General features: G+C 38.0%; 1 protein-coding gene and 1 pseudogene across 6 annotated transcripts; one reads left to right on the forward strand and one right to left on the reverse strand.

Annotated features, from left to right (window-relative positions):
• Positions 1-297: 297 nt before the first annotated feature.
• On the reverse strand, positions 298-13,262 carry LOC148699292 (uncharacterized; annotated as a pseudogene).
• Positions 13,263-19,825: 6,563 nt separating this feature from the next.
• Positions 19,826-22,703, forward strand: LOC148699293 (uncharacterized). Of its 6 annotated transcripts, none has more exons than XR_015966135.1 (7): positions 19,826-19,874; positions 19,956-20,044; positions 20,286-20,974; positions 21,065-21,196; positions 21,336-21,431; positions 21,534-21,678; positions 21,793-21,828. XR_015966135.1 is itself a non-coding variant. In XM_088699345.1 (7 exons), exons 3-7 carry the CDS (start codon positions 20,294-20,296, stop codon positions 21,850-21,852), a joined length of 1,074 nt encoding a protein of 357 aa, XP_088555471.1. In that variant the 5' UTR covers positions 19,826-19,874; positions 19,956-20,044; positions 20,286-20,293; the 3' UTR covers positions 21,853-22,703. The 6 variants fall into 6 exon arrangements, 5 of the variants coding, with proteins under 5 accessions (XP_088555471.1, XP_088555473.1, XP_088555475.1 ...); XM_088699345.1 differs by having other exon boundaries at positions 21,574-21,678; positions 21,793-22,703; XM_088699347.1 differs by having other exon boundaries at positions 21,065-21,151; positions 21,574-21,678; positions 21,793-22,703.
• Positions 22,704-25,509: the final 2,806 nt, after the last annotated feature.

Here is a 25,509-nt window from a genome sequence, read left to right on the forward strand (position 1 = left end):
ATGAAAATTTGTTGAGTGTAGGACAAATGGTAGAATATGGATATTGGCTTGTGTTTGGTGATTATATGGTTGATATTTATGGGGATAGACAGATGGAAGATTTGATTGCAAGTGTCCAAATGAAAGGAAACATGTGCTTTCCCTTAACTCTAGAATATGTCAATCCTCTTATGGCTAATAGAGCAAATGTTGAAGAGTCATCTTGGTTGTGGCATAAAAGATATGGACATCTAAACTACATCAATTTGATGCTCCTGTAAGAGAAGGAAATGGTGCAAGGTTTACCTAGACTACAAGTCACTGAGCATGTTTGCTCTGGATGTGCTACAGGGAAGGGTCACAGAGAACCATTCAATAAAGAAAAGGCTTGGAGATCATCAGAACCTCTAGAACTGATACACTCTGATATCTGTGGTCCAATGCAGATCACTACTCTTGGAGGAAACAGATTCTTTCTTACCTTTATTAATGATCACACTAGAATGTGTTGGGTGTTCTTTTTGCAGCACAAATCACAAGACTTCGACATTTTGATAGGAGCATATTTAGGCGACTTAGTTAGCTTGTTTTCTTACATTTATGTTGTTAGTTCATAGTTATTTTAGTATTTTAAGCTATTTTCGTGTGTTTGTAGGTCCATATGGCTAAAGTAGCAAGAAGGTGCATTTTGGAGCCTTTTGGAGCAAAATTGGACTTGGAATGGATAGCATATGCTTGGAGCAAAAGGAATGGATGAAATTGAAGACCTAAAGATGTTAGGATTCCTAATCAAAGAAGGATTCCTAATCAAAGAAGGTTTCCTACTTGAAGTAGGAAAGTTAAGCCAAGGTTTCCTATTTTGGTTTGACCTTTCCTAGTGTTAAAAGCCCCTAAGTTCCAGCAACATTGAAGGTCTCTTATGCATTTTAGGACACAAACTATACCTTCCTTGCACCATTCTAGCCTTTGTCGTGCCCCTTTCCCTTTCCTTATTCCTTGCCGCACAAGGTAGTCTCAATCCTTGCCTAATTTCAGCCTTAAAACACATTCCTATTCTATTCTAAATCCTTACCGTGCATGAAGGTTGTTTCTTCCCTATTTTATGTCCCAAGATCACATTCCCTTTTAATTCTAGACAATGCCGCACCCTACATTCCTTTTCTCTCCTATTTTCTGGATTTAATCTTTCCTTACCTTTTCTTGCCACATGTCACCTTCCTATTACCTTTAATTTCTGATTTTACTTACTTATTTTGGGGAGATTCTGACCTTTAAGGTTTTTGGACAAAATAGCTAAGTTTCATGGACCTTCCATAAACCTTGGCCGCACCCATAAAGAACCCTATTCACTCATATACACAATCGGCCATCCTTCATCCTTATCACCACCCTTTGCCGTAGCCTTCATTGACTCTTACACCATTCCCATACTTTCATACCTTCAACCAGACATCCATACATCATTCCTCTACCTTGCCGCACTCCCCTACCAACCCAAATCTATTCCTAACCCAGAAATACATCCCAAATCATCCCTAAACCCTTTGTGCCGCAGCATAGCAAGGAAGAAGAAGAGAAGAAGAAGTCTTGGACGTTTTTGCATTCAAGTTGGAGTGTTGGAACGTTTTTAGGTGTAATCTATCTTTTGTTTTCAATGCTTAATTCAAGTTTTCTTTGCTTTGTTGTGAACATGAGAGGCTAAACCCGTTTTAGCTAGGGGAGGCTTTGAAACCATGATTATGTTTGTGATATGAACTGATTAATTGATGCGATATTTATACGCACACAAACTAAACCCTATTTGTGACAATTGTAGTAATGATGTAAGTAGGGATCGTTCTAACCGGGGATTAACTAGGGATGCTAAACACTTGACTCAAATAAATAAAACTAACTTTTAAAACACTAAGACAAACTAAAAGACTCAAAACAAGTTCAAAAGACTCCAAATACTTAAAAACATAAAATAAGACAAATCAAATGATTAAGACTTAACAAAATAGGGGGGGGGATTGTGGTTGGACGAGATTAAATTAAACGGACAGATTATAATTTAAAACAGATAGTAAAGATGAATGTGATGAAAATATGGATGATGGAATAGCTAAGGGGTTCTTCTCCACACATGTTACACTTGCATACAAGATTGATTTTCGGTTGGTCTTTCGATAAATTATGAAACTCAATGCTCCAAGTTAATTAGGTCCGCTTAAATTAACTTTCAGATTTCCCTAGATTCGTTGGATTGAATGGAATACGCATTACAACCAAATTATTCTTAATCAAAGTCCCTAACTATGGAATACGCATGATAGAGACATTCAACAAAGATCATTAAGTTCAATGAAAATTATAAGTGTTGACGAGGCATTGTTACTATGGAATACGCATGAAACTTATGCCAAGAATTCGTTTAACGCGATTGTTTGTAAGCAACCTCCACTACTTGTGAATATAAGTTCGTAACTATTAGGTGAAACTCACTTATATTCTAGCATCATATTCATTCAAACGGTTAAACAAATTGAATCCACAACTTATGAAATTCCAACCAAAAGTAATCAATTCATATTGCAAGCATAAACATGTATTTTGAATCACCCCCTAGCTAAAGGGGGGTTTAGTTCCTCATAACTTTGAAATCAAAGAAACACCTAAACATTCCAACAACTCAAACTTGAATTGTATGAACGTTTAGGCACTCTTCTCTTCCATTACAAAACAAAGAAAATTGAATTTAAACATTGAAATCAAAGAAACACCTAAACATTCCAACAACTCAAACTTGAATTGTATGAACGTTTAGGCACTCTTCTCTTCCTCGTTATTGTAGCACAAGGTCTAAGGTGAGCTTTGGGGATTATGTGAAGTGTTTTGGAGGGATGGGAAGTGGTTGGATAGTGGCTTCAATGGAGGATAAAAACTGCACAGATTGGAAGGATATGCACGGCAATGGATGTGTATTTGTGTTGTGTGTTGTGTTGTGAATTCAATGAATGAATTGTGGCTGCAATGCATGCTTATTTATAGGTAAATGAGAGGGAACATGACAGCTTGGAATAGGTGGAATTGTGGCTGCAAGTTTGGTGAATGATTATGAGTGAATGCATGTGAATGTGGCTAGGTTGGAAAGCTGGAATTGCTGGAATTGTAATGTACCCCACGGCATTGATTGTGTTTGAGTGTTGTGGCTGCAATGTTTGTTGGTTAAAGATGCATGTGGATGTATTATACAATGGGAAAATATGTGATTGACAATTAGGGTGAATGGTGGCTGCAATGATGAAGTGTGATGGCTGAAAATGCAAGGGAAGTGCACGGCATTGATTAGTTTTAGGTGCATGTGGCTGCATTGTTGTGCAATGATGGAGGAATAAGTGCATGTGGTTGAATTGGTGATGAATGTGCATGTCAAAGAATGGATTTGGCTGCAATGGTGTGTAATTGGGCTAGGTTTTAAGTGCATGAAATGGACCCAAATTGCTCCCCCTTGCATGGCAAGGAATGGTGTTTGTGTTGAGCCCATGGCAAGGTGTTATGTAATTGGGTTAGGGCCATTGTTTTGTATCCTCAAGTGCATACAAGGCCTTCAATTTCATCCAACACTTGGGCTCCAAGCATAAGCTATCTATCCTTAGCCCAATAGTGCTCCAAAAGGCCCCAAAACACTCCACAATGCATCCTTTCGCCAAAACACGTCTTTCGATCCTGAATACACACAAAAGAAACATAAAGGACTAAACTAACTAAAGAAACATAACGTAAATGTACGAGAACAAGCCATTTAAGTCGCATGAATATGGTCCTATCAAATACCCCCACACTTAGCTTTTGCTAGTCCTCGAGCAAAACAGAAAAACAAAACAAAGCGAAACGAAACAAAACAAAACAAACCAAAGACAATCTTAAACCTTCCAACGTTGCCTCAGGGATTTCCAATGCACATGACAAGTTAAAAATCATCATTCCCATAGATTTTGGTTATCTTTACACTTAAGTACATACTTAATCATAGTCACCACATATTAGTTCACAATTAAGCATTTAAAGCTATGTTTTGAATGTAGTAACATGCCTTAGAGAATTTGCTCAATTCCTTACAAGATATGCATTCTGTTTTCACTCAGATTTTCTGACTACACACCCTAAACTAGTTATATGTGAGAAGATTGATGTAAACATAAAAACAAACATTCACATATATGTATTTTAAAGGAAGCAATTTCTGGAGTTAATAAGCATGTTTAGATATGATCTCATGAATGGAATGCTACTACTTAGATGCGAGAACCAGTGACACCATATGCTTATACCAAGTTCAAACTCCACAATTGAAATACATAACACTCAAGATTGAAGTCACGGGTTGTAACGGGGCTTGGGGTGTTTGGATAACAAAGCCGGAGTATGGAAAACAAAGGTTCTTTAAGCAATAGTGAGCAAAGTAATGAATTTAGACATTTAGAATTCCCTTTAGAACGCAAAAATCAACTTTGAACACCCAAGGGGAAATCACACAAATCTTAGGGCCATATTCAACTTTTTTTTTTTTTTTTTTTTGGACCCTTTCTTCAACCATCAACGCTTGTGAGTTCATTCTTACTTATTTTCACTCCTTTTCTTTCTTTTCTTTTTCTTTTGAATCTCAAAACATATATATAAACTTAAGAACAAACTTTTACTCCCCCACACTCATTTTCTTGCATAATGTAACTCAAAAGGAATTCATTTTCCGTCATGCTTACTATGCTTCAAGAACAAGGGTACAGATGGTCCTAATCTAGGCTAAGTAAAGGGTGATGTGGTTAGCAAAGAAAATAGGCTAAACGAGGCTCAACGGGGTTAAGACTTACAATATATACGAAATATAGGAAGTAAGGCTATTTGGCTATGATGGCAACTACACAACTTCATCTTGATATATGTTATGCAATTCAATGTCATGCTTTGAATGAAACGGATATAAGTTCTAGCATTTAGTTCTATCATGATACAATTGCATTCTAAGTAGCAACCAAGCAAGGAATAATAAGATCATGCAACAACTTTAGAAAACAAAGAATCACAGATTATAACTCTCCGAAGAACGTAATGGCTCGAGTATGTAGCGTTATTAAGAGTTCCTTCCTTCAAGCATGTTACAAAAACGAATTTTTCTTTTATGATTGCATGTGAAGTCATACCATTATAACCATAACTAAGCATATACCAAGAGTAAATCCATGTTCATAACTCTTTTTAACAGTCATGCAATTTCAAGCCAAATCCTCATCATTGTGTTGGAAGGTACCCTAAGACACAAACACACAAAAACGACTCAAAACACTCTTTTTAGGTTTTTCTACACATCGTTTCAAAATTTTTATGTGATTTTCGGAGTTATAAAACAAAAAATACTAAAACACTTCTAAAACAGCTTAAAGACATTTTAAAACAGCAAGGAACAACACTTGAAGTTAAGGGTGATAAAATCCCACGAATTTGCATTAACAACATTAGTTACCCCCCCCCCACACTTAAATCAAACATTGACCTCAATGTTTTAAGCATATATTCACACAAAACATAAGTAAACACATAAAAAGGAACTAAACATACTAAACATGGCAGAATGTAACTAACAAAGAGAAGAGTTTAGGGACGCAAATCTGGTTATGGAGTGTAAATTCCCTCTTCTCCTTGGTAATTGCATTGAGGCTTTGATCATAGTGACTCCACAGGCTTACTCTTGAACTGGTTTCCGCCCATCATTGATTTTCCTTTGTGCTACTCTTGAACTGGGCAGCAGGATTCTTTTGGTCTTCCCCGAAGGTCTGAGCTTACCCCTTTGGTCTGTTTCTTTGTTCAATCTTTCCAATTCGTATTGAAAAGGATTGGAGGATAACTCATCCTATGTTTGTCTCCACATGCTTCAATGTATCATTTTCACTTGCCTTACTCGTTCCCCTTTGCAGAAGTGGTCCCTTCTCTGGAAGTGTATCAACCGTTGAAGATGACTACTCGAGAGCAACGCTAGGTAAGCAATCAGGAATAGATTCCAGGCAGTTGGCTCCAACTCGGAAGATTGACTCCAAGTGCCGGCTGATTGCTTCTTTCACTTTGCCATGCGAGTAAGAATAAGGACAAAGAAAAAGACAGGGAAAGAGCATGATATGAGATACTTTTGCTTTTGACCTTGATGATATGAGATACCTTTGCTTTTGAAGAAGCGGTGAATGAATCAGCACATGTATTTGTTGTGCTGCTTCCTCCTGGGTCATCTGTACTCCAAGCATCTGGTATCATCTTTGGGGAAGAAGAAAAAATTGAGTAATTCGAAAGGCTTTGCTGGGAGTGCGCCCTCAGAGGTGAGGGAGAGTTGGGCATTTTCCTCAGGTCTGCCTTGCCATAAAAGACGAAGGTCGACATATATAGAGATAATATCAAGTGGTGGTACTGTTCTTTTACCCTTGTCGACAAATGTCTCTTCGATATCAGAATGACGTCTCTTCGATTTCTGAACGACGCGTAGTAGTGCGGATGCGGCCCCTTTTGACAAAGCTGCACGCGTTTTCTGAAAAGCAGAGAAAGCGTCGCCGAACTTTGCGCTTGTCGGCTAAAGATGTGTAGTTGCGATGATGGCCTCCACGTGTTTTCTGAAAAGAAGAAATCTTTTGACAAAGTTGAACACGTCTTCTAAAAAGCCGAGAAAGCGTCGCCAAAATTACGCCGGAAATTCCGGCTTTTTGAATCGGTGGACGCGTCGCCTTGGCTTCTTATAGATGTATCGATCACCGCCAACAAACACACTCTGAAGATTTCCCATTCTTGAAAATCGACTCCGGCCCTTTGAGAATTAACTCCATCCATCCCATCTCTTTGAACACTTTTGAAAAATGGCAAACCCATCGAACCTTAGCTTAGAATTGAGTCTCAGCAGTGAAACGGGCGTGCCGCGTCAAGGTAACGTATGGCGCCCTTCTTTCTTATCTTCTAACGGTCCTCTTTCAGGTGAAGACTCCGTGATGCAGGACGCCACAACAGCTACAATAGTAGCTAGGAACCTCCTCACTCCAAAAGATAGTAGGCTGCTGTCAGGACGATCCGATGAGTTGGCCGTTCAAGAGTCTCTCGCTCTTAGTGTTCAGTGTGCGAGCTCTGTGTTCAACATGGGCCAACGCCTGCTTGCTCGCTCCCGTCAGGTTGAATCGTTGATGGCAGAGGTGGAAAGTCTCAAGCAAGAGATCAAGCAGCTGAAGTATGAGAATAGAAGTTTGCACGTGCTTGCTGAAGTATGAGAATAGAAGTTTGCACGTGCTTGCAAACAACTATTCGTCGGGCATGAAGAGGAAGCTTGATGAGCTGCAAGAATCCGAAGGTCGAATTCAAAGTGACCGTCAAAGGCTTGCGGCTTATCTCCAGAGGCACCTTTTTCCTGGGTCATCCAGCGTTTGGCCAAGTATTGAGGCCTGGAATGCTCTAGCTCCGATGCCTTCTGCCCCTATGCCTCTCGCTTCTATGCCTTCTGCTTCAACGCCTCGTAGTGGGGCTTCAAGTAAACGCCTTTTGTGAAGGCTCCATCTTTCTTTGTTTAGCAGTGCCTATCAATAAATCAAACATTTTCTCAATGTTACAATCATAGACTCACACAATTAATAAACAAACAAACAATAACAACTAAACAACCTAACAAGGCAGAAATGAAATAGCAACAAAGAGAAGAGTGTTTAGGAATCTGGAATTAGAGTGCTTTCTAAGTCTTCCTTTGTTGAATGCATGGGTTGCCTCCCAAGTAGCGCTTTCTTTTACGTCTTGCAGTCGGACGGTACCTCCGTTTAAGCTTGACTAGGTTCCACGGCATGGAGGGGTACCTCCTCCACGACATGCTCCTCAAACGTCTCGTAATAGGGCTTCAATCGATGCCCATTCACTTTGAATTCTTGCTGCGTCCTTGAACTTTTGATTTGTACTGCACCATGAGGGAAAACATTAGTGACAATAAAAGGACCAACCCATTTGGAACGCAACTTACCCGGAAACAACCGAAGGCGAGAATTGAACAACAACACTTTCTGCCCAATAGAGAACGTCTTGGCACGAATCATCTTGTCATGGAATGCCTTCGTTTTCTCTTTGTAAATCCGGGCATTCTCATATGCTTCATTTCGGATTTCATCAAGCTCACACAATTGAAGCTTCCTATGTAAAACTGCGGCATCAAGGTCCATATTGAATGTTTTGACGGTCCAATGTGCACGATGCTCTAATTCGACGGGAAGATGGCATGGTTTCCCATAGATGAGCCGAAAAGGTGACATCCCAATGGGGGTTTTGTAGGCAGTGCGATACGCCCACAATGCATCGTTTAAGCGCAAACTCCAATCCTTCCTTGTAGGCCCCACGGTCTTCTCAAGAATCTGCTTGATTTCCCTGTTCGAAACCTCGGCTTGCCCGCTCGTTTGAGGATGATAAGGTGTGGCCACCTTATGTGTGACATTGTATTTCTTGAGCAACGCCTCGATGGTTCGATTACAAAAATGGGAACCTCCATCACTGATTAGCACTCGTGGCATTCCAAAACCTTGCAAAAATGTTAGTTTTCACAAAATCTGCAACCACTCGAGAATCATTAGTTCGGGTGGCTTTTGCTTCCACCCATTTCGACACATAGTCCACAGCAAGCAATATATAAAGAAACCCATGTGACCCATAAAATCAATACCCAAAACATCAAAGATTTCAACACTAAAAATGGGGGTTTGCGGCATTTGCTGTTTAGGACCAATATTGCCTGTTCTTTGGCATCTATCACAAGACATGCAAAATGTTCTAGCATCCCTAAAGATGGTAGGCCAATAGAAACCACATTCTAACACCTTAAGTGCTGTTCTTTGAGTGCCAAAGTGTCCCCCACAAGCATAAGTGTGACAAAAGGTTAGAATAGCATTAAACTCAGAATCGTGCACACACCTACGTATAACTTGGTCAGGGCAATATTTCCATAAATACGGGTCATCCCACACATAAAACCGTGCCTCTTTCTTCAATTTATCACAATGGTGTTTAAGTAATTCACTAGGAACATGTTTAGACACCAAATAATTCACCAAATCAGCATACCACGGTTCACTTACCTTGACGGACATCAGTTGCTCATCTGGGAATGTCTCTATGATAGGCACGGCATCCTCCTCATGCACCATACGGCTCAAGTGGTCAGCCACCACGTTTTCACTTCCCTTCTTGTCCCGGATTTCGATATCGAACTCTTGGAGAAGAAGCATCCAACGAATGAGTCGTGGTTTGGCCTCCCTCTTGGTGAACAAATACTTCAATGCTGCATGGTCAGTATAAATAATAACTTTAGTACCAAGCAAATAAGAACGAAATTTATCTAAAGCAAATACAACAGCAAGAAGTTCTTTTTCAGTGGTAGAATAATTCAGTTGTGCATCATTTAAAGTCCGAGAGGCATAATAGATAACATGCGGCCTCTTTTCCTTCCTTTGCCCCAAAACAGCTCCTAATGCATAATCGGAAGCATCGCACATAAGCTCAAAAGGAAGGCTCCAATCCGGTGGAACTATGATAGGGGCCGAAGTTAGCATTTCTTTGAGGTGATTGAACGCCTTCTCACACTCCTCGTTGAAGTCAAATGCCACATCTTTCTGGAGGAGACGGCAAAGAGGGTTTGAGATCTTGGAGAAGTCCTTGATAAATCGCCTATAAAATCCTGCATGACCAAGAAACGAACGAACCTCTCGAACCGAAGTAGGAGAGGGTAAGTAGCGCACAAGATCTATTTTCGATTTATCCACTTCAATTCCTCTTTCAGAAACAATATGCCCTAGAACTATGCCTTGTCTAACCATAAAGTGACATTTTTCCCAATTAAGCACAAGGTTAGTTTCTACACATCGTTTCAAAATTATTGTGAGATTTTCCAAACAACCATCAAATGAATCACCAAACACACTGAAATCATCCATAAATACCTCAATAATCTTTTCCACAAAATCTGAAAAGATACTTACCATACACCTTTGAAACGTGGCCGGAGCATTGCATAAACCAAAAGGCATGCGACGATAAGCAAAAGTACCAAAGGGGCACGTGAAAGTTGTCTTTTCTTGGTCATCCGGCGCTATGAGAATCTGATTATATCCAGAATAACCATCAAGGAAACAATAAAAAGAATGACCGGCTAACCTTTCAAGCATTTGATCAATGAACGGCAAAGGGAAGTGATCCTTCCTTGTGGTGGCGTTGAGCTTCCTATAATCAATGCACACTCGCCAACCTGTTTGGATACGGGTTGGCACAAGCTCATTCTCGACATTCTTCACCACTGTCACTCCGGACTTCTTTGGAACACATTGCACCGGTGACACCCAACGACTATCAGAGATCGGATAAATCACTCCACAATCAAGAAGTTTGATAATCTCCTTTTTCACAACTTCCATCATTGGAGGGTTGAGACGGTGCTGAGCCTCTCGAGTTGGTTTAGCCCCCTCCTCTAGAAGTATGCGATGCATGCACGTAGTCGGGCTAATTCCCCTAATATCGGCCAAAGTCCACCCAATGGCCGTCTTGTGCTCTTTCAACACTCGGATCAACTTCTCCTCCTCTATGGCGGTGAGTGATAAGGAGACAATGACGGGCAATATCTCGTTGTCTCCCAGATAGACGTACTTTAAATGATCGGGCAACGGTTTAAGCTCAAGTACGGGTGCCTGAATCACTGAGGGTAACAACTTATTAGTGGAAACTGAAATTGAAATTGGGTTAGAAGGCTTACCATGGTGTTGAGGTAGTGACTCAAGGGTAGCCACTATCTCGGCCTCCTCCACACTTCTAGGCACGGCAAAACCAGATTTTTGCCCAATTCCTTGTGAAATTGTTGTTTCAAGTGTATCCCTCTCCAAACAATCGAGAAAATCCTGCGCTAAATCATCAATTATATCAATAGAAAAGCAAGAATGATCGTCCTTAGGAAATTTAATACTTTCAGAAAGATTGAAATCAATGACTTCCCCATCAAATTCCATCGTTAAAGTTCATTTAAACACATCTATCTTGGTGCGGGCTGTTTTCATGAAGGGCCTCCCTAATAGAATCGGCAATGGGGTGGAATGGGGTGAATCCTCCATGTCAAGCACGTAGAAATCCGCTGGAAAAATCAAGTTACCAACCTGTACCAAAACATCTTCCAAAACACCCTTTGGATATGCATTAGAACGATCGGCTAATTGAATTATCACACCATCATTTTTAAGCTCACCTAAGTTCATAGATGCATAAATAGAGTATGGCATAACATTAATCGAAGCCCCTAAGTCTAACATGCATTGTTCAAACTTAGTATTACCCATAACGCACGGAATTGTAAAACTACCCGGATCTTTGCATTTAGGGGGTAATTTCCTTTGTAACACAGCAGAGACATTTTCACTTACTTGAACCACCTCTTTGTTTGAAATCCTTCTCCTTGTTGTACAAAGTTCTTTTAAAAATTTAGCATACCTCGGGACTTGCTTAATCGCATCAAGGAGTGGAATATTGACTTGAACTTTCCGAAAGGTCTCTAGAATGTCCTTCTCAGCTTCTTCCTTCTTTGATTGCCTAAACCTGCCAGGAAAGGGCACATTTAGTGGAATAGAACTAGAAAAAGTTGAATTGGGACTTACCTTGGTGGTTTGGAACGGTTTAGGAGGACTAGATGAATTCGGCAAGGTTTGGTCATCCTTGGCCGAGGGCTTTGCTCCCCGTGCTTCTTCTTGCAGCAACTTGTCCTCCTCGTCTTGACTTGATTTGGATGTATTTGAGTCTGTTCCAACCTGTTTACCACTTCTCAACATGATGGCCTTAGCGGTTTCAAATCCTCCCTTCGGGTTCATAACGGTTGAACTAGGCAATGTGCCTTGTTCTCTAATTTGCCCCATAAACTCGGCAATTTGACCCATTTGCTTCTCCAAATTATCCACCCGTTTGTCTTGGATTTGTCTCTCCTTATTTTGAGTTTGTACTTCCTGCGTCAAAGTAGTAAATAACTTAACAACTTGATCATTATCCAAAGACATACCTGAGGTTGTTGGGGCAGATTGCACTTGGTTTTGATTGGGGATGAATGGCTTTGTATAAAAGCCCGGTGGTTGCTGCCTAAATCCTCCTTGTTGTTAGGGATGTTGAGGATCCCGCCATTTGAAATTTGGATGGTCCCTCCAACCTTGATTGTAGGTATTAAAGTATGGATCATGGCGTGGTTGATTTTGGTTCCCAAAACCCACGGCATTGGCAGATTCCCAACCTCCATTCTCTATTAACTGAGGGCACGTCTCCGATGGATGCCCTTGCATTGAACACACGCCACACACTTGGTTTTCTTGTGGTTTTGACCCCTTGACAACCTGAGACACGAGAGAAGTAAGATTAGCCAATTGTGACTGAATATCAGAAATTGCACTTACCTCATTCACACTTTGTTGTCGTGGCCCCTCTCTTTGTCCAACACCTTCATATTGTTGAGCGTTGTGTGCTCGGTTGGCAATTAGAGCTTTGGCATCCATTAGAGTCTTGTCCACTAATGCACCACCCGCCGAAGCATCTAGCATTTGACGTTCCATGGGAAGGAGTCCCTCGTAGAAATATTGAATGAGCAGCTCCTCCTTCATTTGGTGCTGTGGACATGAAGCAACAAGTGATTTAAAACGTTCATAATAAGATGGGAACGACTCACCTTGATTTTGTTGAATGCCACTAATTCGTTTCCTCAAGAGAATGATCTTTGCAGTGGGAAAGAATTTCTCTAAGAATGCACGTTTCATACTTTCCCAAGAATTTACAGTTCCAGGAGCCAATTCAAACAACCAATCTTTGGCCTTGTCCATAAGTGAGAATGGAAAGGCCTTCATCTTCAAAATACTTCCATCAACGTTGATGGGTGTCATACATGAGCAAACTACCTCAAATTCCTTAAGATGTTTGTTAGGATCTTCCATGGACAACCCATGGAATTTAGGAATATGATGTAATAAACTAGACTTAAGTTCAAATTCTTCTGTCTTACCTTCAGCTGCCGTAGGGTATTGTATGCATAAAGGAGCGGCATTGCCCATACCTGAGGCAGAGAGCTCCTTGATGGTCCGATTGTCCACTGCCATGGTTGGTACTTCTTCTTTAAATTCAGGTTCGGGACTAGGAGGATTAGATGCTTGTGATTTCTTTTTCCTTCTCAAAGTCCTCTCAAAATCACCGTCAAAGTCGGAGATATGCTCACGAACAGGTTGTGAGCTACGGGTCATAAACTAGTACCTACACACAAGAGTAAACAAGATAAGTAATCAACTTAATAGACTTGGCAAAAAAAAAAAAAAACACATACACACGGTGCAAAAAAAAAAAATTAAAACAAAACAGAAACTAAACAATTTAAACAAGACTCAAGATAAGGGATTAGCAAATTTGCCAATCCCCGGCAACGGCGCCAAAATTTGATGCGATATTTATACGCACACAAACTAAACCCTATTTGTGACAATTGTAGTAATGATGTAAGTAGGGATCGTTCTAACCGGGGATTAACTAGGGATGCTAAACACTTGACTCAAATAAATAAAACTAACTTTTAAAACACTAAGACAAACTAAAAGACTCAAAACAAGTTCAAAAGACTCCAAATACTTAAAAACATAAAATAAGACAAATCAAATGATTAAGACTTAACAAAATAGGGGGGGGGATTGTGGTTGGACGAGATTAAATTAAACGGACAGATTATAATTTAAAACAGATAGTAAAGATGAATGTGATGAAAATATGGATGATGGAATAGCTAAGGGGTTCTTCTCCACACATGTTACACTTGCATACAAGATTGATTTTCGGTTGGTCTTTCGATAAATTATGAAACTCAATGGTCCAAGTTAATTAGGTCCGCTTAAATTAACTTTCAGATTTCCCTAGATTCGTTGGATTGAATGGAATACGCATTACAACCAAATTATTCTTAATCAAAGTCCCTAACTATGGAATACGCATGATAGAGACATTCAACAAAGATCATTAAGTTCAATGAAAATTATAAGTGTTGACGAGGCATTCGTTACTATGGAATACGCATGAAACTTATGCCAAGAATTCGTTTAACGCGATTGTTTCTAAGCAACCTCCACTACTTGTGAATATAAGTTCGTAACTATTAGGTGAAACTCACTTATATTCTAGCGTCATATTCATTCAAACGGTTAAACAAATTGAATCCACAACTTATGAAATTCCAACCAAAAGTAATCAATTCATATTGCAAGCATAAACATGTATTTTGAATCACCCCCTAGCTAAAGGGGGGTTTAGTTCCTCATAACTTTGAAATCAAAGAAACACCTAAACATTCCAACAACTCAAACTTGAATTGTATGAACGTTTAGGCACTCTTCTCTTCCGTTACAAAACAAAGAAAATTGAATTTACACATTGAAATCAAAGAAACACCAAAACATTCCAACAACTCAAACTTGAATTGTATGAACGTTTAGGCACTCTTCTCTTCCTCGTTATTGTAGCACAAGGTCTAAGGTGAGCTTTGGGTATTATGTGAAGTGTTTTGGAGGGATGGGAAGTGGTTGGATAGTGGCTGCAATGGAGGATAAAAACTGCACATATTGGAAGGATATGCACGGCAATGGATGTGTATTTGTGTTGTGTGTTGTGTTGTGAATTCAATGAATGAATTGTGGCTGCAATGCATGCTTATTTATAGGTAAATGAGAAGGAACATGACAGCTTGGAATAGGTGGAATTGTGGCTGCAAGTTTGGTGAATGATTATGAGTGAATGCATGTGAATGTGGCTAGGTTGGAAAGCTGGAATTGCTGGAATTGTAATGTACCCCACGGCATTGATTGTGTTTGAGTGTTGTGGCTGCAATGTTTGCTGGTTAAAGATGCATGTGGATGTATTATACAATGGGAAAGTATGTGATTGACAATTAGGGTGAATGGTGGCTGCAATGATGAAGTGTGATGGCTGAAAATGCAAGGGAAGTGCACGGCATTGATTAGTTTTAGGTGCATGTGGCTGCATTGTTGTGCAATGATGGAGGAATAAGTGCATGTGGTTGAATTGGTGATGAATGTGCATGTCAAAGAATGGATTTGGCTGCAATGGTGTGTAATTGGGCTAGGTTTTAAGTGCATGAAATGGACCCAAATTGCTCCCCCTTGCATGGCAAGGAATGGTGTTTGTGTTGAGCCCATGGCAAGGTGTTATGTAATTGGGTTAGGGCCATTGTTTTGTATCCTCAAGTGCATACAAGGCCTTCAATTTCATCCAACACTTGGGCTCGAAGCATAAGCTATCTATCCTTAGCCCAATAGTGCTCCAAAAGGCCCCAAAACACTCCACAATGCATCCTTTCGCCAAAACACGTCTTTCGATCCTGAAAACACACAAAAGAAACATAAAGGACTAAACTAACTAAAGAAACATAACGTAAATGTACGAGAACAAGCCATTTAAGTCGCATGAATATGGTCCTATCATTAATTCCAGTTGTGATTTCATAAATTGTGAATGCAATTTACTTAACCGTTTGATGGAAGACTTATTCTTGTATGTTGATTAGGGAGGCCTACTTAATTTGCATGCTTGAATTTGGTGCTACAATATAAGGGAGTTTCACTTAATCGTTACAAACTTATATTCACAAGTAGTTAAGATTGTTTTCACAATCATGTTAAGTTAAATTCCCAGCATGAGTATCATGATGTCATAGTTACGAATGCGTTGTCAATACTTATGATTTTCATAGAACGTAATGATCTTTGATTGTATCTCTATTATGATGTCATGTAGGGAACTTTTGAAGAATGCTTTAGGTCGTCAAATGATGTCATCCAATCCAATAACTAAAGGAGAATCTGAGGGTTAATTAGTGATGTCACGGTTAATCTGGGGTATTGAGGTTCATGGTTTATTGAGAAAACAACTGGAAATCAATTTATGTTCAAATGTATCGTGTGTGGAAAAGAATCCTCTAGCTAGCTAATCATCCATAGTTTTTCCCCAAATTTGTCCAAACTTTGTCTAAGTCTTTAAGTTACTTGTTTTTACTTTAAATTCATCAAAACCCCAATCCCCTTTACTTTGTTGTGTCAAATTAGTTAGAATCTGTCCTATTGTGTGTTTTTAAGTGTTTTGAGTCAAAACCAATTCTATTTTCGTCCAACTTAAGTCCTAGAGTTTAGTTTGAGTCTATTTGACTGTTTTGTGTTGTTTTGAGTCTTTTGAGTTTGTGTTGAGTCATATAAGTTTAGTTAAGAGTCTGTGAGTTTGTTTAAGTGTTTTTAAGCATATTTTTGTATCCTTGAGTCAGTTTTCATTAGATTAGCAATCCCTCCTAATCCCCGGCCTATAACGATCCCTACTTACATCTTTACTATTTAATTTGAGTGCTATTATTTATCACATCACATTTTTAAATGGATTAAATCCATGGAGAATATACATCCCTAGAGTTTTCAAAATTCTGTGAAGACATGGGACTAGAAAGGCAATTGACTGTTGCCTACTCTCCATAACAAAACGATGTTGTAGAGAGAAAGAACCGTACGTGATTGAAATGGCTAAGACAATGATGTTTGAAAAGAAGATTCCCTTGAAGTTTTGGGCTGAAGCTATGAACACAGCTGTGTATTTGCAAAATCGTTGTCCAACAAGTGCTTTGAACAACATAACTCCATTTGAGGCATTTAGTGGAAGGAAACCAGGTGTCAAACACTTAAAGATATTTGGTTCTCTGTGTTACATTCACATTCCTTCACAGAAAAGACACAAATTGGAGGAAACTAGTGAGAAGAGAGTATTTGTTGGATATGGTTGTGAAAAAGGATATAGAGTTTTCAACTTGAGAACTCAAAAGGTTGAACTATCAAGAAGTGTAATCTTTGATGAGAAAGCAATGTGGGACTGGGAAACTAATGAGTCAGTGCAAGTTTCTATTCCTTGGAATGATGAAAAAAGCTCAAGGATATATGAATTTGATCCAAAGTCAAGTGATTCACCTCGGTCTATGCAATCTCCTCTGAGATCACAAACAACTAGAGACCTGCAAACATCTTAGGAACTTGATTCTCCAGTTTCAATCTCTGGAACTTATGATCATACTCCACAGAAATGAAAGAGTTTGAGTGATGTATATGCTCAATGCAACATGAGTATCATTGAACATGAAGATTTGAGTGAGGCAGTCAAAGATAAAGCTTGGAAAAATGCTATGACAGAAGAGATGTTGATGATTGAAAAGAATTCCACTTGGGAATTAGTTGACAAACCAAGTAGCAAACCGGTTGTGGGAGTGAAGTGGATATATAAAACTAAGCTGAACCTTGATGGCTCCATTGAAAAGCACAAGGCAAGGCTTGTAACCAAAGGCTACACACAAAAACTAGGGATTGAATTCAATGAAACCTTTACTCCAGTGGCAAGGTTAGATACTATTAGGACACTCATTGCTCTAGCTGCACAGAAAGGTTGGAAAATGTGGCAATTAGATATTAAATTAGCCTTTCTGAATAGTGTTCTCGAGAAGGAGGTATATGTGGATCAACCTGATGGTTTTGTGATTAAAGGGGATGAAGACAAAGTGTATAAATTTAAGAAAAGCACTCTATAGTCTAAAACAGGCACCAAGGGCCTAGTATGGTGAAATTGACACATATTTGATTCACTGTGGTTTCAACAGAAGCTCAAGTGAAGCAACCCTTTATGTGAGAACCAAAGAAGGTGTTGGGACTCTAATTGTGTCAATTTATGTAGATGACAGTGTATACAGGTAGCAGTGATGAAATGATGCAAGAATTCAAGACTGAAATGATGAATAAGTATGAGATGTCAGATTTGGGTTTACTCCATCATTTTCTTGGGATGGGAGTAACTCAAACTGAAGGGAGTATTCATACATCAGAAAAAATATGCTCTAACTAGATAAATTTAGGCTCAAAGACTGCAAGCCAGTGAGCACTCCATTGGTTGCAACTGATAAACTGAGAAGAGAAGATGGAAGTGAACTGTAGAAGAGAAGATGGAGCCTTCTGTATTTAACAGCAAATATTATGTTCTCTGCTTGTTTACTTGCACGATTTATGCACAAGCCTACCAAGAAACATTATGGAGCTGCTAAAAGAGTCCTAAGGTACATTCAAGGAACACTTGACTTTGGGATTGAATATGTGATTGGAAAATCTGCCTTGTTGATTGGCTACTGTGATAGTGACTAGAATGGATCTAAGGAGGATATGAAAAGCTCCTCATGGTATGCTTTTTCATTTGGGAGTGGAGCATTCTCATGGGCTTAGTTAAGCAACACAGTGTAACACTTTCAACTGCAGAAGCAGAGTATGTTAGTGCAGCTGAAGCAACCTCTCAAGCCATTTGGCTTAGGTTTGTGCTCGAGGACTTTGGAGAAGAGCAAGCTGCTGCAACTTCCCAATTCACTTCACCTATATCCATGTCTAAGAATCGGGTGTTTCATCAAAAACCAAGCACATTGGCAGGAAGTTTCATTTCATTCGAGATGCAATTCAAGAAGGCGTGGTCGATTTGATTTACTGCAAGAGTGAAGAACAGATTGCAAACATCTTTACCAAGGCTCCTCCCAAGGACAGAGTCAACTACTTGAGAAGCTTACTTGGTGTGAAATCAGTTAGCAATTTAGAAGGGAGTGTTGAAAAGTAAATTGCTTACTAATTTCTTGTTAGTAAATGATTTACTTATTCAATTTATCTTTGTCCTATTGTATAACTGTTTTTTGTTGTGACAACTTGTGCTCATATGCCAAGTGTAGGGTCTTAGATCAGTTTTCATTTTCAATGGTTCACATGCCTTGTAAGTGCCATGTGTCATAATCACATTGGCTCATTTATTTGAATGGCTGTGATGTCTGATGTAAGAAAATGATCTATATGAATGAAATGCATCATTTTGCAACGGTTAGAATGTTGCAGGGATTATTCCATTTCTCACTCTAGCTTTTCACTCTCTCTCTACATTCTCTTGCTCCCTTCGTAATCCAAGAGTTCATAAACTAAAGACTACTCAAATCTCAACAATGGAGGGGTTTGACAGTAGGCCCAGTACGGGAAGTATTCAAGAGACCCAATATAGGGTTTAGGTGTCCCAATATGGGTTTATTAGTACTGTCATATCAAATTATGATTACAATTATCATAAATATAAAATAGTGGCTATAATTCTATATAGCGTCCAAATTTCAGTTATTTTTTCAAATTTTCCAAAATATTGTAACCACTGGTCACAAATGGACAAAAATTTGCTTGAAGAGCAAACTACATTATTTACACACCACACACATCTGGTGCAGGTGCTAGAGTGTGATATGCATGTGTGTGCATAAGGGTCCACCTATATGCGTTTTTAGTCAAATTAGTAGGGTTGAATATCCAAATCAAACTGATCAAATCATAATAATCGACTGATATTTAATTGAATCCAACCAACTTTAATCCAATATAAGTTTGTTTTTTTCCAAATTTACACCTTAAGAGAAGAGAAATTAAAAGAAAACAATTTTTGCACAAACATATCTGTCTAATACACCTTAAGATGATACTAATCTGGAGGAGACCATGCATTAAATAATGAAGGGGTAAACCGAAACACTGGTGGGACTGAGGTTGTTTTCAGATAAGAAGATGAACAATCTTGTGTATGAAAATCACGTGGGACTCGATGGTGTTAATCCTACTTGGTGGGCCTTTCTTGTCCTCAACATCGATCAAATTATAGAGGGTCCGTTAGATTTAACCCTTGTATCTATAAACATCTAATATAAACCCAAATTTACAATGTGTAATGGGTCTTCAATGAATCCGATCATAATCTGTGCATTTAAACAGGTGATTATGATACGTTTTTACCTATTTATTTTATGAAAATCTGTATGGATTTCATAGTATTTAATTTCGTTTGTTTCGTAGGTACATTATATACCGTTGGATAATGATAAAAATTTGGAGGAAGTAATCTATTCCAAATCGTTCGTTCATATTCGACCAGAATTTCACTTGTAAGTCTACTATATTTTTTGGTATGACTCGATTGTGTTGTTTACATTTCAGTGTAATTCTATATTGTGCGCTCATAATGTGTTTGAGGAAAGTCCTGAATGAATTTTATATGCCATGTTGGTAAATTGGCATAGTCTCATTCTATATTGGCATTGTCTTTTGATTGTAACATGGAATATATCTTGTAGGTACATTCATTGTCTAACCTGTTTTGGCTTTGTTTTGTCTTTTTCATTGTAGATTTGGGAATGGAAATCAACAGGAAACAGTCTGGAAAAATGCAATACCGAGCTGCATTTGGTCCATTTTTGAATGTTTTTAATGTTTTGAAATTGAAAATTCAGGAAGAACATCGAGACATTATAAAAGCAACGCCATTTTGGGGTCTTTTCAAAGCTTATGATGGAGGGTTGGTTAGCGATGATATGTGTAGGAAGACTTATGTAGATATAATTAGAATAATTAATTGTTTCATTGCCGAGACATCTGAATTCAAATTTGGTGATAGATGTGAAAAGTTAACAGGGTTTGAAGTTGAGGAGTTGCTTGGATTACCTAACTTTGGTCGGGATATAAATCTTAATGAACGTTGTTCAAAATCTGAGGAAGGTTTCATTAAAAGAAATTTTAAAACAGTTGACAAAGTTACTAGGCAAAATATTGAATCTGCTATGATTACAATAGTAACAGGGAAAACACAACAGAATCGTGAGGATTTTGTATGCCTAATGTGTTTGCATCTTTGTATTACATTATTATTTTGTAATAGTGGTAGTACCATCTCTTGGAACATAACTTCCCGTTGTCAAGATGTTCGAACAATGGCGGGCTACAATTGGGCAAAAGCAACATCGGATTGTTTGCAAAAACAACTGGTCAAGAATTGCGGAAAACCATCACATGTATCTGGATGTGTTGTGCTGTTGCCGGTATGTATTGTACACTAATCGGGTGTGTTAATTTATAATTCATTCTTTATGCTTTGTAATTCGATGACCAGTTTATGTTTGTGTCAATAGTTTTGGTTTTGTGAGATAAGTTCATTGGTTGAACCTGTAAAAGGAAGAATGGATTTGGCACCCAAATTTGTGAAGTGGGATCTGCAGGTACTGCATGAGGCCATGTCAGCTATTGAAATTGATAGGCTACAGGTACGTTCAAATTGAACTTAACTTTTTTTTTTTTTTTTTTTTTTTTTTTTTTAATTTTTATATATATACACTTTTTAATGCATGTTTGGTGATTTTGATATTAATGTTTTGACGATGGTTATCATTTTGGCTATTTTAGATTAGCGATGCATCAGAGTCACACATGAATAGAAGTTTGAGGTGTGAACCTCACATTATGGTGTCCCCACACAGAGACAATGATCAAGACTTTCAGGTATGTCTGTTTTGGTTTTAACCTTTTGTCTCATGTTTTTAATGAATGCGTACTATATATCACAATGTATATATGTGTGTGTGTGTGTGTGTATATATACAGGATGTAAATGATGTGCATAAGTGCCATTGGAATTTTGAAGAGCAAGTTTCGTAGCTATGAATCTCAACAACTAATTGCGGCCCATAAGTCTTTAGCGAAAAACATGACCTCGTCAGTTACAGTTGCTAGTGTTACATCTGAAAAGGTAAAATTACTAATTTTGTGGTGGTATGTTGTTTGAAATTCGTTATATATAGAATAGTTGTATGGTGTAATATGTGTAGTAACTTGTTTACACTCTTACATGTTGGAACACCAGAAAAATTTTGGTGTTGCGAATCATCAGTTCACAAGACAATCTTTTCCACAAAGGTCTTAGCGAGTGCGAACTCGTTGAGGCACATCATGTACCGAAAAATTCTGAACTTAGTGTGGAACGACTGGAAAAGGAACGTTCAGAGAATAAGTCATTGAAGGAAGAGATAAAAAAGTTGAAAATTGAAGTTGAGGTAGCGCAAGTGCATTCTGTTGTGTACCATGAAATGTGCTGCGATACTGAAGCTCTTGTTGCAGATGCATACAATCAGTATGATGATCTGTCGTCGGACCTTACGCAACTATTAGAATGCATAGAAAAGGAAATGGGTGAAAACAAACATGCCTCATCCCCTGAGATCGCTACATGGATTGGAAGGTTGAAAAGGAAACAAGGGAAACCGAAACGCTTGACTGGGTTTGTTTATGATGGGACGAAATCTTGGAGGGAACCCAAAAAGGCGAAGCTTGATGAGATAGTACCTAGTGTTGTGAATCCCGCCGAAAATGATGAGATTGTAGACACTACTAAAGGGAAGGCTCATATAAGATCAGAAGCTATTGGTCGTCACACAGTCAAAGGGAAACAAAGAATTGGTATAACACTCGACCCTTCATGTATGTCAGTGTGGATGTACTTGTCAAATGAAGAACAAGATAGGATGCATCAATATTTTCTTTGCGCTGATTCTGGGTGAGTTTAAACGTCATTATAAATGTCTTATATATGATAATAATTTTTTTTTACAAGGATGGGGTAGTGAAGAAAAAAAAATACACTGAAAACAGGGTTCCCTTCTGGAAAGAATATACTCGGCTGTATATAAGGATGATTTGAGGCACCTGTTAACGGGGTCTGCTATAATGTGTAATGTAATTTGGATTAGTTAGTTTAATTAATATTAATTGCACTTATATGATTAAGTTTTTTTCTTTAATATTTATAATCTTTTGTAGGTCATTGATACTTTCGGGGAATCATAAGGGTAGGTAAATTAAGAGTTGCCACATATGCAATTCATGTAAAATGAGAAATGACGTTAAAAAAATACGAAGAATCATAATTTACCTACAAAACGCAAATCCCTCTATGCAACCATGGAAAGATACAAATATCCTTTTAAATCGGGAAGATTCCGATCCGCACTCTAACACACAATGTAAGCCAGGATTTGAACTTTCAATTGCTCTGACGTACCAAGCCAAGTGATTGTATGACAACGATTCGTCACCATGCATCATTTTTTTGGCTGATTCCTTCCCATACCACGCATTATAGTACGAAATATCCAATCCATAATATTTCTTAAAATCCTTTACAATCTTAGTAGGCTTCAACATTGGCTTGGAAGAAGCTTGCTCCACGAGAACGGATGAGACCACTTTGGATGACATCATGCCACCTTTCCGTTCATGAATCAACCCGCTGCAAGTGTGTGTGTTGTTCAATGTACGAATATAAAAAAAAACCATTGGCGTGACACAAAGTGGCGTGCACCCGCCACATACAACCTTCAGACAATTTTTTAGAACACTCAGCTATCACTCTCTCCTTTTCATTTTTTTAAAAAGCGATCCTAAACCCCTTCTCGATGGAATACTTACGAAGTTTGTCTCTAAACTCAGAGACCCCCCCCCCCCCCCCCCCAAAAAAAAAAAAACCTTTGTCGAACGTGATTAATATAGGTTTTCCATGGGTGAGATAGATAAGTTTGTGGCAGTGGTGCATCATATTTTCCAATGAAGTCATTGGTATTACTAGGTGTAGCACCATCCCAAACGTTGAAGGAAAATCGATTCCCATTAACACCACTATTACCTTCACATGGTCATTGACGCTCGTTAACAATAATAGTCACTGAATTTTGCTTGTTATTATAACATGACAAATGTAACACACGCATATCTAAATCGGATTTTAACAAGCAGGGAGGATGGTCAAGGACAACATAAGTCATTTGGAATTCCCCAACTATGAGCTCATCAAACCATGAACACACTTCAGAGCACAATCCCACGAAAGAGGTGTTGGCATATATTGGAATTGCCGCTGATGTGTTTTGAAAACACATCTTGCAATGATGGCACCCTCCATTTTACTCCTAATAGTAAAACAACAATGAAATATATGTCAGTTGGTGAAATATATGGTAGGTTAATTAACAAACAATATGAAGAAAACGAAATGAACATAGATAAAAACAAAGGATAAAAATACGTTGTTTCTTTTTTCTGCCTAATCCGTATTTTGATAACACATTGATAACACAATCACTCAAAAACCGCACTGGACTCAAGTATAAATGATAGAAATATAGAAAAAAAACCCAATGTGAGACCAACCTGATAAACTTTCGAATTTATATAGAACTAGAACTACACTAATTTCAGGATAAACACATGCAATAAAAGCAAAAAAACCAAAATTAGTGCCTTTTCATATTTTAAATTTGGTAAGAAGATAAAAAATGGAAATAAAATGCCTAATTTTATGAAAATTTAAAAATATAGACAATGAATTCAGAAATATGCATAAATATTCAAGTCCTATATTTATGTCAAAACACTCCTTATATGGAGTTTGGAAACGGTAAATAAAATGTATTCCAACTATTATGTTAGTTTTCAACGTGATATATGATGAGAAAAATATGCATAAACATTCAAGATTTAATATATCTTATTCCTTAATTTCTTTATTATTGAAATTGAGAAAAATATGCATAAATATTCAAGATTTAATATAGTCGTTTAAATTAATAAAGTCATTTAATACATAAAACAATTCAAAAATCGTATAGTTTTTAAGACATTCATTCTCATATTCCATATTAATATGTAATTAGTTTAAATGCACCATTGATTCGGCTATATCTATATACACATTAATTTCGCCTCTTGTGCTTTCATCTCCATAATTTTGTACATTAATGTTTTTTGATTAATTAATTTATTTAATTCTCAAAGTCATTAACTCTCCCATATAATTTGCATGTAATTAATTTTTATAAATCAAACATACAATAGGGGTATTTTCAGCATCTAAAATATGTAAAATATGTCAAGTTGAATGTAATTAATGAAATCACTTATGTGGATCCTAGTCACTGGGTTTTTCTAGAGTAAAAAAGTCACGTTGGGTTTTTTATGTGTAAAATTGAATTCTAGAGACTAAAGTCATATTTTCATAATTATATACATAAGACATGATCGGTTATGGTTATGGGGGCAATCAGATTAAGCTTAAGATATATAGGGATAATATTACAGGACAGCTGAGAATAAGCAAACTCAAATTACAAATGGTACAGTATTATCACAATAACATGTGAACAGTGAGTACATGGATGGTGAATAAATGAAGTAATCTAAAGAAGTTAGATTGGAGAGACCTTTTATCCACTATCACATCCTAGATAGTTCTTAGTTACAGTATTATCAAATGCACACATAAATCAGAAAGACCGGTAGGCATAGTGTCCACTAAATTGAGAAGATGGCTAGCCTTAGCCATTCGTGTGTAGTTACTAAATTAAGTGTTTAGGTGCTCAATAGAGAGTAAGTTCAGTGAACACAATAAATCAAGTACGAAAAAATCCTACTCATATCACTACAACTAAAACACCTCGCCACACAGAAAAGTTTCGTCAGCTCAAAGCTGCTTTCGTCGCCATAAACTTAAGCCAATGGAGGTTCATCAGGAAAAATTATTTGGACAAAA

Source organism: Pyrus communis, chromosome 1, assembly GCF_041283825.1.
Source record: "Pyrus communis isolate YQ-2024b chromosome 1, ASM4128382v1, whole genome shotgun sequence".
Taxonomy (NCBI): Eukaryota; Viridiplantae; Streptophyta; class Magnoliopsida; order Rosales; family Rosaceae; genus Pyrus; species Pyrus communis.